This window comes from Cupressus sempervirens, chromosome 6, assembly GCF_028749045.1.
Source record: "Cupressus sempervirens isolate cs-2001-9-10 chromosome 6, ASM2874904v1, whole genome shotgun sequence".
NCBI lineage: Eukaryota > Viridiplantae > Streptophyta > Pinopsida > Cupressales > Cupressaceae > Cupressus > Cupressus sempervirens.
Genome location: NC_143123.1, coordinates 1,245,260 through 1,260,274, shown reverse-complemented (window position 1 = coordinate 1,260,274; position 15,015 = coordinate 1,245,260). Strand labels below are relative to the sequence as shown.

The 15,015-nt window shown below is 35.6% G+C and overlaps 1 protein-coding gene across 1 annotated transcript in view; it reads right to left on the bottom strand.

Annotated features, from left to right (window-relative positions):
* Nucleotides 1–14,026, bottom strand: part of LOC149550669 (IQ domain-containing protein IQM3-like) — a 55,501-nt gene extending 41,475 nt beyond the window's left edge. Inside the window, exons 1-7 of the mRNA XM_089786228.1 lie at nt 13,182–14,026; nt 9,406–9,520; nt 9,116–9,181; nt 8,913–9,001; nt 8,660–8,747; nt 8,297–8,434; nt 7,995–8,087 (exon numbers count right to left, since the gene is read on the bottom strand). Of these exons, the coding sequence (XP_089642354.1) occupies nt 7,995–8,087; nt 8,297–8,434; nt 8,660–8,747; nt 8,913–9,001; nt 9,116–9,181; nt 9,406–9,520; nt 13,182–13,636 (1,044 nt within the window). The 5' untranslated portion in view covers nt 13,637–14,026. The remainder of the gene's footprint in view (nt 1–7,994; nt 8,088–8,296; nt 8,435–8,659; nt 8,748–8,912; nt 9,002–9,115; nt 9,182–9,405; nt 9,521–13,181) is intronic.
* Between the last annotated feature and the right edge of the window lie 989 nt (nt 14,027–15,015).

Here is a 15,015-nt window from a genome sequence, read left to right as displayed (position 1 = left end):
TTGTTTCTTTTAGAAACATCGTCCTTGTAAACTTATACAAGGAACTTTCATCTCCTTTGTTTAACATAATAACATCGATTTATCATAACAAATTTTAAGTTAGTAAAGAGCAAAAAAAAAATGGTGCTTAAAGCTTTTTCTTAAAAAGTAATTTAAAATAATAATTTAGAAGAAGTTTTGAAATTGCTTACAAAAAGGAATTTGAGGAGGAAAAATAAATTCTAAATATTTTATAAAACTCTATTTTCTTTCTAAAGATAAACATTGTTCATCTCTCCCAGCTTTAACAAAACCCTGAGGTTAGATTGGTTTGATGTTGAAAGATTCCTCCCTAACCAATTCAATGTGATTCATTGAGGGTCACATTTTTGTGCAGAAAGAGAGTCAGAGGTGTATCTTGGCAGATTCACAATTGTGCTGGATGTTTTTTTTTTAAAGCTTTTTTTTTGGGGTAAGGAGATATCTCTTTTCAAAAGACACATATTAACAGGTACATATTTATTTAACTTTTGCATGCAAATATAAATCTGTGTGTTGTGTGTGCATGTGAAAACACAAATAATGAATTCATACTGGGTGTGTGCAAGTGTGAAAGCAAATAAAATTTCATAAATTCAGCTGGGTGGTACCCAGTCATGCAGCAACTCTCCAAAGATGTAAATCACGGCCTTATGTATGGTGCCATATCATTACTCTAGGCTGCAATACCATTATTTAGCGAGCTATTCTAGGTTAGAGATTGACATACAGATTTTGGAGTGGGATAAGAATATTTAAAGGATACTGATTGGACTAACAAACATTTTACATTAAAAGCTACCTAAAAACCCCCAAATTTCCAAGATGAGGACATCCCCGGGACGGGGGGACAAGTATGAGACATCCCTCGCCGTCCCCAAAATGCCAAAAATCACAAGGGACGTTAAAAGTACTCAGGTACGCCTGGGCAACAAAAGGACAGCTTGTCATCCCCAGTACAGAAAGGGGACGTCCAGACATCCCTCGACCATAACATGAAAAAAAACATAAAAACTATGCTTCCTACTTGGTCACCCAAGTGGGGCCCACCCCTCCAAATGCCCTAAAGGTTAAAAGAAACCAAATTTTGGTTATTTTTCATTTGTTGGGTTTTGTTAGTGGAGTTGGAGAGTGTTGCAGCTGGCTGGGATTTTCATTTTACTAGAAGAGGAAGTGACCTTTTTTACTTCCAAGAGCTTGAGCAGGGGTTTGAGCTTCCATTTTGTGTACCAAGTATGCAACTCTTTATGCTTCCTTTTTGCGCACCAAATAAAAAACTCTTTATGCTTCCATTTTCATTTTTTAAATAGATTTGCAGCTTGAAAAGACTTTTTTTTTTTTTTTTTAATCATTGTTTCAGCTCATATTTTCATTGCATATTTAAATCTCAAAAACAAAGCACAATGAGCAGCATTCGGAGTACTAGTAGTAGTAATGATGAGGAAGAAAATGTGGTTGAGGGTGATGTTGCTAGTAGTGGGACTAGGAAAAGAACTGATCCTAAATCTGATTTGTTTAAATGCCCTTCCACCATCATGATTTTTTTTTGCAAAGGGTCCTTTCAATAGGAAAAAACCTCTTCTCCAATATGTCACACCTAGGCCAAAAGATAAAAAGAATTCATGAGAGACTACGCTGTGGGATTGTCATGTTTGTCTTGATGATTTTAGGAGCAGCTACACAAGGGTGAAGTCACACTTTTTAGGTGTTAAATGCCATGGAGTCAAAGCATGTCCTAACTTGACTAATGAACAAAGATTAGAATGCCAAAGATTGCACTTAGAGGCTGAAATGGAGAGGCAAAATTTGATAGTGACATCACCATCTATTCAGTCACAATCATCTAGGCATATGTCATCTACCATTAGTACTAGTCACAGTCCTACTGACTCTAGAGGGAAGAAAAAGATGAGTGGTGGTGAGAAAGGCTTGGTGGAAAGTATGTTTAATGCACAGGCAAAGGAAAAGTGTGAAGCATCCATTGGTAGATTCTTTGTTGCTAATGGTATCCCATATCATGCAGTTTGTTTCACTTATTTTAAACAAATGGTGAAAGATACATTGAATATGAATCCCTCATTTGCACCCCCTAGTGAGCATAACCTACGAACCACCATCCTAGATGAAGAGTACTCAAAGGATGCTTTGTTCTTTGAGGATATGAAATGCACTTGGGTTAGGACAGGCTACTCTATTGTAATGGATGGGTGGACCAATGTTAGAACTCGGCCACTCATCAATATCATTGTCACATCCTCTATTGGCTTTTTTTTTTTAAAGCCATAGATTTCTCAAGAAAGAAGGATCCAAATTCTAGTTCACCACTTTGAGAGATTCCATAGAGGAGGTTGGGTTGGCTAGTGTAGTACAAGTTATCACAAATTATGCACCTGTAAGCAAATCAACCGATTTGATGATAGAGGGTGCTTATAGGCACATCTTTTGGACCCCTCGTGTTCATGCCTTAAATAATGCATTGAAGGACATAGGGAAGATGGAATGGGTGAAATAGGCGGTGTTAGAAGCTAGAGAAGTGCAAATGTTTATATGCAACCACCACACTTCACTTGTTCTATTCAAATTCTTCTCTAAGAAGTACCTCAAACCAGCCGAGACAAGGTATGTCAATTTTAATTACAATTTACTTATAGTCTACTTTAATTTTATTTTTATTACTAATTGCTACAAACTTACATGTGATGTTTTTAATCATTAATGTTTAACTTTATTTTAATTTATAAATGTCTCTATAGGTATTGCACATACTTCATCTTGATGGAGAGGATGATTGAGGTGTATGAGGCCCTCCAATTGATGGTGGCGAATCTGGAATGGGGAAGATGGTCCAATTCTAAGTCCTCTAAAGGAAAAGTGGTGAAGCAAAGGATCCTTGATGAGAGCTGGTGGTCCACAATGAGGTAAGCTGTTGATTTTTAAGTTTTTTTTGCATCTTAGAAATTTTACATTTCTAATTCTGATTTTAAGTTTTTTTTTGCATCTTACAGATATATTTGCTCTGTTATAGCACCCATTGTAGATGTCATTAGATATGCTGATAGAGACACTCTTAGTTTGGGAGACATATATGAGACTATTGACAGCATACGAGGGAAGATGAAAAGAATTCTTGCAGCAAACGATCCTACATTGGGGTTTTATTTGGAGCAAATCTAATCTACATGAGAGAAGGAACTATGCCAGCTCTAAAACAATACAAGAAGTCACCCGACTCCGATGAACACTCTTTTATTTTGCTAGTTCTTAGAGATTTTGCTAGTTCTTAGAGACAATCTCCAAAGTTCAATACAAATGTGGAGGCAAGCCCATTACATAGGTTTCCAAATAACAATAGGCAGCCCAAATTTTGCCACCTCAATCGTACTAAGGGTTAGGTCATGGAGAGAGAGTTTGGCATAAATACGTGGGTTCATATGAACCAATAACAAATGGGTTGCCCCCTCACTGGAAAAGTGGTTAAAGCAACCATTAATGAAATAAGATTCCCACTATGCATTTAATGATCTTTTGCCCAAGATAGACTACGTTTGATTTGTTTCTTTGAATATTGAGAATCTGGACATTACTATTTTAGTTCGTTCACACAAACACTTGGCACGATCTATTTAAACTCCATAATAGCTACATCCTTTTCATACTTGTTAAAGTTCATCTCCCAATGCAAAGTCAAACCTTGAATGATGTATATGATGTTTGAGAATATGGAAATACTCTCCAGGTCTTATGCTAAGACAAAATTAGTGCCAAAGGGTTTTTCCAATCCTCTCTTCAATCTTCCTATTGCCATTTCCTTATTGATTCATTTCTTTCCAAACATCACTTCAACTTCATTAAGGACTCATTCTTGAATATTGTTTGATTTTCTTCCTCAATCGAGCTAATTCTTCATTTGATTCCTTGAACAATTTCTTCCCTGTCATTAGTGCACCATACCATTGAGCAAAGTTCTCTCTCTACCATGTATTAATGTTTGTCTAGGAATCTACATCAAAGCCTTCAAGAGTGAGATGGTTTTGTTATGGTAAATATGGGTGTCTTCACACACTTCATCCACACATTATATTCAATAAAGCATAAGCTAAAGTCCTATATATTTGAGTTAGGTCCTCAACAAACCTGCATGCAATAACATGAACATTACTTTCCCACGTTTTAGTGCCTTGAAAACTTATTCTTTCAATGTCGTTCACTAATCATTTTAGAAAAGTTATAGGTGGAGCAAATGCTTAACCTTCTTGCTTCAACAGATATCCTAGGCGTTGCAAGTATCCACATAGAGCCTTGTTCTCAATTTTCAATTTCTTGTATTTCTCCTCCATCTTTATTGTTCCTCAAGTACCTGGGTGGAATACTCAAATTCCTCAATCACTTGTGCTTTGGTTGCATGCCCTATGTTAATTGTTGTTACATCATATTCTGGGGTGATTTTAACTTTGGCCTTGTCCACCTTTGGCACCACTACAAGCATAGTTCTCAAATCCTAATTCATTCCAGGTGACCGTGGAAAACTTTTGCACTCTACCCTTCTTGCTAGTTTGTTGATCCAGCTCAAAATTTTATGCAACTCTTGTGCAAGATCAATCTCTTATTTTGGATCTTTTTGCATCCTTTCCTTCAACCATACTAGAGCAATTGAATGTTGCCCATGCACCAGTATATGCTCATACTCTAGCATTGTTTCTTTGTGACATTATCCCTCGAAAATGGGAATCTTTGGCTCTATTACTTCAACTAACACTTCCTTGAGAGAACCAATCAGTCTCTGTTAGAGGTCCTTGTTCTTTATTCCTCAATTGGCTAGCCTCCTAGAAATCATTGATACTCAAATTATCATGCACAGGTAGAGCTACTTAGTCCATTTTCTTTTGCTTGTTCCAATTCTATGATCTAAAATGATATCAAATGCTTGCACAGTGGAGGAACTAGCAAGCGATTACAGTGCTATCTCTAACCTCTATCTCTTCTATGGAGGCCTTTAATGTGGCTCATTTGATCTTTCTTCTAGCCTCTCTTTGGTGGAGCTTCTCCTTCTATTCCAACTTCATATGATTGATCAACCTTACTATCATGTGGCTCTAGATCTCCCATCTAGTCGTAAGTCAAGAGAACATTCTTCGCTTGCAATTTGCCGACCTAAAGTTCAATCCACCGCCTTGTGAATTTCATGATTAGTCTAAATTGCATGTCAAGATGTATTTTTTTCGTCTCTATCCAATTGTGTGGTTAGATAATCTTATTTTTCTCTTTCTCAAAGTCAAGTTGAATCATATTTGCATCTTCCTCCACCTAATCTAGCACTAGATGAATCCACATATTCTGATAATTCAAAATGGTAACCTAGAAAACATCCTTTTCCTAACTTTGTGTTAATCCTTAGCATTAGCCCAAAAATCCTCAAAGTTGGCCTTTCTGTATGAACTGATAAATAATAGAACTGCATCTCCTATGTTGATCTTTCAATTACTGGCAGACATGGACATACTTCATTTGCAGTACCCATGATAATCGAAAACTCAATTCCACCTTTCATCTTGCTTTTCTAGATTTTGTCATATGTTGTCAATTGTCTCATGACTTCCAACAACACAATTTTATTTGTCAAATGTCTCAAAAATTTGTAAGGTAATAAGAGAATCCTTGAATCCTAATATATTAGAATGTCAAGAATTGGATGAACCAAGAGTCGTACTTTTCCACTAACTTCATGGCTTTATGTAACAATGATGTCGAAAAGTCTCCCCAAAGAGATTTGACAATATGCATGGTGAAGGCATCATTGGCTCCTAAGTAATTAGGCACAATATACAAGTATAACTAAGGATAACACACATGTACTTTCAACTTATTTGGACTGAACCTTGTGGACCTTTGCACCTCAATCACAACATTATTACCCCCTTTCAAAGAGCCACAACCCTTCATAGCCTTTATCCTTTGACGGAGTCATGTATTTTCTTATAATTTGGTTTTCCTCTTCTATTCATTTGTCCTTGCTTCACACCTTCCCATTTCTCTTCCTTCCTCCCTCTCCCCCTTTCAAATGAAGTTCTCCTCCCTTTTTATATCCTGTGTTTGAGAGAGTCACAACTTTTCATTTCATGCCTTTTGACCCTTCATTATCTTAAATAAACTTAAACTCCTTTTATTTTTATTTTTTTATTTGAATTTTATTTTTGTTCTTTTATATTTTAGTTTTATTATTGTTTAGTATTTAATCTTATTTCAAAAAAGGGAGATCACATATTACTATAAGCAATGAGTAGAATCAGTTGCATGATTTAGAAGATTGTATTAGAGACAGCAATTCAATCACTATAAGCGATTATAAAACAATATTATAGGATATCTACTATTGTCAAATCAAAGAAAACTATCGAGATCATCTTGTATGTTCAATCATTGATATCAGATATAGCAGTGATATTGCACCAAGTGCAAGTATATAGAATCAATTTACTTAGCGTATTTCTAATTATTCAATAAAAGACAGCAGTGGTATTGATAAGAATAACTTTCTTACAAGTGTGTGCACACATACACAGATAAGAAATATATATATATCTTAAATTAGCATCATTGTCTTTATCTATAAATTATATAAGTGAAATCATGCAATGTAATTCATAAGTAGCAATAGTGAATTTAACGTAATTGTCCCATATTGCCAAGCTATCCTAGAGGAGTCATCATAGGTATCGAACATGTATTTCTGTCATATCTGTATTTGTATCCAATACAGGTACAAGGATATGCACACCCAACGAGGATCAAAAGTGTAAAAAGTCCAGTGCAACTCCTCAAGAGAATCCTTGATGAGTTGTTGCGTACCTAGGGAGGCATCATAAGGTTTCTTCTAGGAGTCAAATCTTCTTACTCTTGCATTGGCGTTCATCTAGGTAGTCCAGTTAAGAACTAAACTTTGCACCTTGAAGGTCATTAATGTTGAAAAGGCACATTAAAATATGAGATAGAAGATGTGATGTAATAGAAGGATGTGACATGATAAAGGTACCCAACTATATCAAGAGTTAGTAGCACTTGGCAAAGAGTACAATGAAACTCCTCAAGAGGATCTTTGATGGATTGCTAGATACCTACAAAGGCATTGAAAGGTTTCTTCTAGAAGTCAATCATCTTACTCTTGCATTGGCATTTAATCCAAATGAGAACTAGGTACTGCCCCTTCATTTCACTGCTTTTTACATGCATTTGTCAAGAATTAAAAATTCTGATTGTGTTACCGAATTTTACAAGAAAATGCAAATTTGATACCACTTGTTTCATAAGTCAACAAAACTGAGTGGCATCTACTCTAATACCAGTAATCAGCGAGGTTGGCACCCTAAAAGTTGCCTCTCAAGAATGTCATACTAGGAAATGAGGAGGCCTGAAAACACTTCCTCTAAGGTTAAAGTAAAATATAGTGTAAGGAAAAGTTGAGAAATAGTTCTGCAAAGGATTCTGAGAGGTAAAAGTATTTAAATCCCGAAGATGATTTCATAACCATTTTTTTAATGATTGTTTGAAGAATAACAAATTGTGAGAGTTAGGCACAAGCCTACAACACAATGGTAACTTGTGAGACTTTCATATGGGAGGTCTTGAGTTCAAGTCTACTCGAGCTCAACACATAATAATAATTAATCTCAAAAAATAATAATAATTAATCTAGGCTTCGGCCCATTACCTATCAAATAATTATTTGTGAGTTTTTTGTATTCAGCTACATGAATTTTTATCAAAAGTTTTAAATGTTCTAATGCAAGCACTGATCTGCTCCATTAGGCATTTGTATCTTATGGTTCCCATTTCTTCTCATTTTTAGCAAAATTTAACTTATTTATTTATTTTAAATATAAATTATGTAATCATAACAGATTTTAAAAGAATCTAAATCTAAAAAATCAGGCAACAAGACAAATTTGTACCAATCAAATCTGCAAAGCTCTTCATGTCACCTTAAGAATGCCATTATTTACTGTCAATCTTCCAGCTGCTGAAGTAGCTCCTCCTGCTAAGAAGCTAGAATGTTGAAATGTCCCTTTCATCTTCTGAGAAAAACATAAACAAAAGGGAAAGTTAGAAACAATTGACCCATAGGTAACTCACCCAACTTCAATGCATATTTGTATTATAACTCATGCCAACACATGCCATCTAAGAATCGCACAAACTAGTTCATTTATTCACAGCATAGAAAGTAGAAAAGTTTAAGGTCGCATTGTGGATTATAAAAATGGTTAGATGATGCTTCAAATACCTTTGAAATGTAAATTTGTTTTGCTGGGCTCATTACAAAAATCCATTTTTGTCCTTCAGAAGTGTCAACTGGCTGGCCACTATTCTTGTGAAAAAGTTTACCATTTTGCATTATGACTTCATATTGTTCCCTTTCTTTCTGCAATTCAGAATCAGATAGAAAAGAGAGAAGGTTAAGTCAAAAAAAAAAGATATGGGGATATGCTTCTTCTAACAAGAATGTCGACCCCTGCACAATTTGCAAAACAAATACCAGAGTCTTTTAAACTCCTAATGGAACAATGGACCGGAAGCAGCATAAAATCCCTTATGTTGCTTGTATGGAAGACACTAAAGGAATGAGAAGGTGGCACAAGAATCTAACAGGGCCAAGGTATTTTATCCGTTGCTTTTGTAATCTTGACCTTGGACAGTCCTCGAGACTCAAGTTCCTGCCTTCTCCAACATCAAGCCTGAAATGAAGTTATCAATTTAAAAAACGAATTAAGTTAGAGCATTTGTAATTGCATACGTTATTCATTATGTGTAAAGAGATATGTCAAATTCAGATTTCAACTTTAGATGCAGCACAGTTGCAATTATGCAACATTTCTTCTGATAAAAGTCGGAAAGCTCACCAATAAAAAAATGGTTGTGAGGTTTTTTTTTCAAACCAGTCATCATAATAGTAATGCAGATTATGCCCATAACGATGGCGTGGATCAATCTGCATGCACGCATAGTAAGATGAAAATGTGTTTCAGACTACTCCTGGAAAGACCGTTTCCCCTGGAAACTTATCCTGTCAAAAAACTAATATTTAAGACTAGCAAAATCTTACAGCCTCAAGCCAGTGCTGGAAGGCCAATTGCCGAGCTTTTTCATCCTTCGATAATCCCTTGCCCACCTGTAGAAAAGTTCCCATTGTAATTACTCCCAAAGAATTAAATTACTTATTGGAGAAAAGTTAAGTAGTGTAAAGATGAAGGCAAATTTTCTAGATGTTCTTATAAAGGCTCCAAAAACACATTTGCAGACAATTTTCAATTGGTCCTTTGTACCAATTATCAGCATTTGTAATTGAGGGAGACAAAACAAAGCTTGAAGAAAAAACAAAACATAGCATAATACTTTTGCAGCCTTCACTCTTGCACGTAACCACCGCGCACCAGCTGTTTCTGATTGTTGACCCTCATAAAATGATTCTGTATTTCTCTGAAGTGTTGCATACTCTATTGCTTGCCACCTGCATCCACATCGCAATAAAAATCATTATCATTTATACATGGCCAAACTATAATTGCAGGTATGCACAATGCATTTGTTGCAATACTTAAAATTCTGAGATGTTTTATCATTAGTAGCAGTTCACAAGTACCCATCTCTCATGAGCATGAATGGTCTGAATATTACTCATTGCACCTAGATGATGCTCACAAGGATTGATCATTGAGACTCAATACTACATCAACTCAAGCAGACTTAACCAAGGATATTTCCCAAGGTCGAGACAATTGAGCTTGATATCCCATTAGCAAAACCTTCTACAAGTGATGTGTCTTATAAACTGTTCATCATAGAGCTCCTTAATCATTTATTAACAAGACAGTGGCATTTTTACACTCAAGATTAAGCCAACTAAACTTGCTATTCTGTCAGCGAAGCCTCCAGCAGTCATTTTGCCTTATGAACAATTCATCATAGAACTCATTAACTCATTCATTTATAATGCAGCGGCATTTTGATTTTTCACAGTGAACCAAATCATGTTATATATTATTAAGATTTCATTGCCCAGAATTTGACTATTAAGACAAATCCATTGACCATATTCCATGAGCAGTGATTTACCCATCTCTTGTGCACATGAATGGGCTACTTAGAACTCATTGCATCTAGATTATTGCAAGTGCAAAATCGGGAATTCTTGGGAGGTCACCAATCTCAATATCCAACTCAAGCACACTTTGCAGCTTAGCAGGTTTGATCTAAGGGTAAACTTCTTAAACTTGGTAAATTTTATGGTAGGGAAAACTCCTTAGACTAAGTGAATTTGATTGTGGCTAAAACCCCTTAAACTTAGTGATCTTCACCTTGGGGGATACTCCTTGATTAAGCATGGTTGAGTCAAATTAGTACTAGGATGGGTGACTTCCCAAAAAGTCCCAACCCCTATGAATGTCACCTAGATGCAGTGAATGCTTAGTGGGCAAATCATGCCCATGAGAGAGAATTTTGTGAACTACTACTTATGAAACATGGATCAGTGCTATGGTACAAAAACTATACAATTGAATTTGCCAAAATATCACATAATTTATACACTCCCAAAACACCACCAACTTGTTAATGTTTAAAACTTTTAAAGAATTTAATAATTCTTTTATATTTTAAACATAAAAAACTGGAGCTTGAAATTTTTACTCGATTCTAACATTTTTTTTAATCAGTTTAAGCATGAAATTTGAGTGACTAAGGCATTTGAAGTGATATAATCACATATGCCAGATTCTATAATAATAAAATCATTAATCTATGCAGAATAAGTGAAAATGATAAGGTTTCTCTATATTTAAATTCTCGAATACCAGTCAACACCACCTATAATTTACACTTCATACTGTATTGAATTCTCAATTTTATCTATATATGAAGGAAATCAGTAGTAATATTCCACAAATTTCAGTATTATGCCTAAATTTGAAAAATATCTTTAAGATTAACATATTATTTTAATATTCAATAAATTTGCCAGGTTTCTTCTAAGTATTTCCCTTTTTTTGGCACTGACCTGAATTGTCAGGAAAAAACTGGTCAACCAAGTAATTGCAGATTGAATTTTTATGACAGCTTAACTTTCAAAGAGAAGGTGTTATTAGATTTAGGGCAGTGTTCTAAGGCAAAATGGGTCAACCAAGTAATTGCAGACTTCCTGACAGCCTAACTGTAAAAGAAATGGTGTTCTAAGTTTTATGGCAGTGTTCTAAGTTTTATAACAAATTTGAAGGCAAGTTTGCATGTGCAAATTCTAAGCAAACTTAGATAGAATAGACATCCTTCACGCTGGCTTGCTAGCAGAATGGTGTTACAAGCTTAAAAATGAAATTCCCTTCTCTGGTTAAAAGGTTGACATTAATACTTTAGCTATCAGATAAAAGTGGTCCAAGCTTGATTGTTGGAACTTTTACAAGAACAAAGACAACATGACAGAAGAAGAGAGGAAAAAAACTGTAGAACTGGTCTTTAAGACAAATTTTGTTTACATAAATGCACAGTCAAGGTAAAAGTCACAATCTACCAATAAAGAAAAATGACAGGTATTCGCAAAATTAACACCCCCATGTTCCCAGAAAAATAAAAGAATTAAATTTATGACAAATCCCAAAAACCAAGGGGCACAAGCTTGGGAATCCTTAATCCATGTCATTTTGAGCGCTGGGTAAGGTTATTAGAATTACAATTTTCACATAAGCTATTGAACCAAATAAGACACGAACAACACTCAATTGTAACACCCTCTGAAATCCACCAGAACATGATCTAGTTAAAATGTGAAATGATGTTGTTGACGACAAGGTTCATGCCAAACCTAATGTGCTTCCATGTCAGAAAGGATTGAATAGAAACGCCTCATACATAGCTTCTAAAAACCCAAAGGTGCATGTTCTTGATGCATTCAAGCCCAAGGTGACACTCTCCCATGTTAAGGGGTATACAGTGTAGACAATGATGAAAAAAAATGAGCTCAATTGAAATGGTTCACATGTTAGAGAGGGCTAAAAAAACCAATTACACATGACTTATAAAGCAAAGGGTGTTGCTTCTGGATAGTGAGTGTAAGCGTTACAATTTAACGGTAAAAGATAACATGCTTCTCAAACACAACTCATTTAAAGAAATTGAAATATTAACTGACAAGCCCAATGGCAATGATCAAAGTTATAGTCAGCGGATAGAAACCCCTCAAACATGGTTTCTAAGCTCAAAGGTGTTCTAAGCCTCATGACGTATTATTCAATGAGGAGTCAATGCTGCAATTGGCCTTGTGGACAAGATAACACAAACCAAAAAACTCTATATCCGAAACAGAGAAAATTGCTGTCAATAATTAAGTCAATGAAGATGATTTACTACAAATTATTTGTAACGAGATAAAGGTTATTATGAATCAAGAAAGATGGAGTCTATATACCCCATAGTTAATGCCGGCATTGGTTATTGTGATTAATTACTCATTTGACATCTCATCGTGAATAAATTATTGAATACTTCCATCAGATAGTCCAGATATGGATTATTGTGAAACCCAGCTCAGAAAAGACGAGATGGATAATATAAATTATTAAATAAATACACGGAATAGTTAATCCAGAGAGAGTTTATTGCAACATCCTACTCATAAGAGATGGTCAATATGAATTTCTAATTAATTATCCTGAGGAAATAATCCAGACAAGGGTTTTTGCAAATCCCTATCCCCGCGAGACGGAACAATGTGAATCGGTCATAAATACTACATGCAGTTAATTCAAAGATGGATTTTACGAAATCCCTACCTACGAGAAATGGGTTACATTGAGTTACTTAGTAAATAATCACAGCAGTTAATCTAGTGATGGATAGTTGTAAATCCCTACTCAACACAAATGGGTCGATATGAATTGCTTATTAAATTCTCTAAGCTGTTAATCGAGAGTAAGGATTGTAATGATTCCCACTCGTAAGAGATGGGTCGTCGTGAAATGATCGTTAAATAGAATGAGAAGTTAATCCAGAGACTGGTTTAGTGCGCATCCCTGTGCACGAGAGATGTGACATTGCAATTACCCAGTACTAAACTTTCAATAAATAAATATTTGAAAAAAAATTTAAAAATAAAGATCCAAGAGGACCAGAGAAACACAAACCAAAGTTCCTCTGCAACAACTGCACAATCTGCAAGGTTACGCCTCGTCCGGTAGCTCCTGTATACTTTCTGCAATTTAACTGCAGCGTCTTCTTCCAAGGATGACCTACTTGTTCCAGATTCTGTTTCTTTCTCGGTCTCTCCTTCTTTCTCTTTCTCTACATATTCCTCATCATTTTCCGCTTCCACTGTCGGTGCTCTGTCTACAGCAGCTGCTTCCACTAGTGATCTAATTTCTGTTTGGACTTCTGGTTGCTTGTCTATTTCTTTCTTTTTTACAGTTGTGTCTGTTTGGATGCTGCTTGAACCCTCTATTTCACAATCTTCTTCACAATTTTCTTGCATGCTACTTGAGCGCTCCATTTTACTCTCTCTCAAACCTGCTGCGTCTATCTCTTCAACATGGAGTTTTGTTTCGTGGTTATCCTTCTTCTGAGTAGAAAACAGGGTCCCCATTTTTTAGCAGGATGCACTCTCTACTTGGTTTTCAGGATGGTAATATCTGATGGAAATAGGAAATAATTTGGCTGGCCCTACTGAACAGGGAGAAGATGATTGAAATAAGAGGGCAGGTCCTTACAGTACGTCGTTGACAGATTCTATATGGGGATTTCAGTGACAACATCCATTGCTTTCATGAGGAGACAAGTCATTTAAAAACGTATTAATTTTTTCCAGGAAATTGAATGGCAGAAAACCTTTTATATAAATTTGTAGGTTGTCTGGTATAACCATACACCACTGTCGTTCACTAAAATGATGCGATTTTCCTGTAATAAAATTTTATTATGAACGGTGTATATGAAGTCCAAGCTCTTTGTAACGAATCAGTGCCTTACACCTTTCGAAAAGACGCGCCATTTCAGCCAAATTTTATATTAATTAATGCCCAAATACCACTACTTCATAACTACCTCACAACTCATAGCTGTCAATGGTGAATGGTCAATGATCATCACAGACGAGAAGGTTCGTTTTTACATAATTTAATCCTCCCATTTTTCCACGAAGCACGATTTTCATGCGACCCCTTCAATCCATGCCAAAACATTTTAAAAAGGGAACGCTTGAGGTGGTCATGAAAGGGTGATACTTTTCCGACTGAATTGCAGAGTAATTTAATTTAGTTTGGTGTTATTAATGGTAAAATAAATGTCCCGTTTGAGCATGTGAAATTGGTAATTTAATTTAGTTTGGTATTTATTAATGGTAAAATAAATGTTATGAATTATGTTTCATAGACAAAACATGAAGTATGTTTATTAGGTAGTTTGAAAAACAAATTTGAGTCAATTGTTTCTTTCTTGTAGTTGTGTTGTAAGCTTGTACTTATAAATGTTTTATCAATTTTAGTGTTAATATGAGAGGCCCCCCAAGATCTTATATCTTGATCTACCTATAGGATGTGGAGTGGGCATTTGCATTCCGTCTATAAAGTATATTCTTAGCTTAAATTTGGGGGTTCACCCAGTATGCAATAGTTATTGCAAATCGTGCTAAAATGGTTGTGTAGTGTTTGAATCATTGTAGGTTTTCAAATGGTTCAAAATCAACACAAAAAATGAAAAAGATAACATTTGTGGACAACGTACAAATAGTGAGATGGGATCGACATTGTACACTATTGATGGTTCCAGGTCGGCTCGACAAGTTATCGATCGCAAGGCGATGTAATTTGAACCAAGCACTCACAATGGTCTCCATAGGGCTGACATAACAAAGGACATGCTCATCGATGATGTACATGCATGCGTCATTAAGAGATTTGATGGGAGGCATAAGAAGGTGGGTTCATTGGCAAGGGAGAAATAAGAAGAAAGGCATGAGGGATGGTC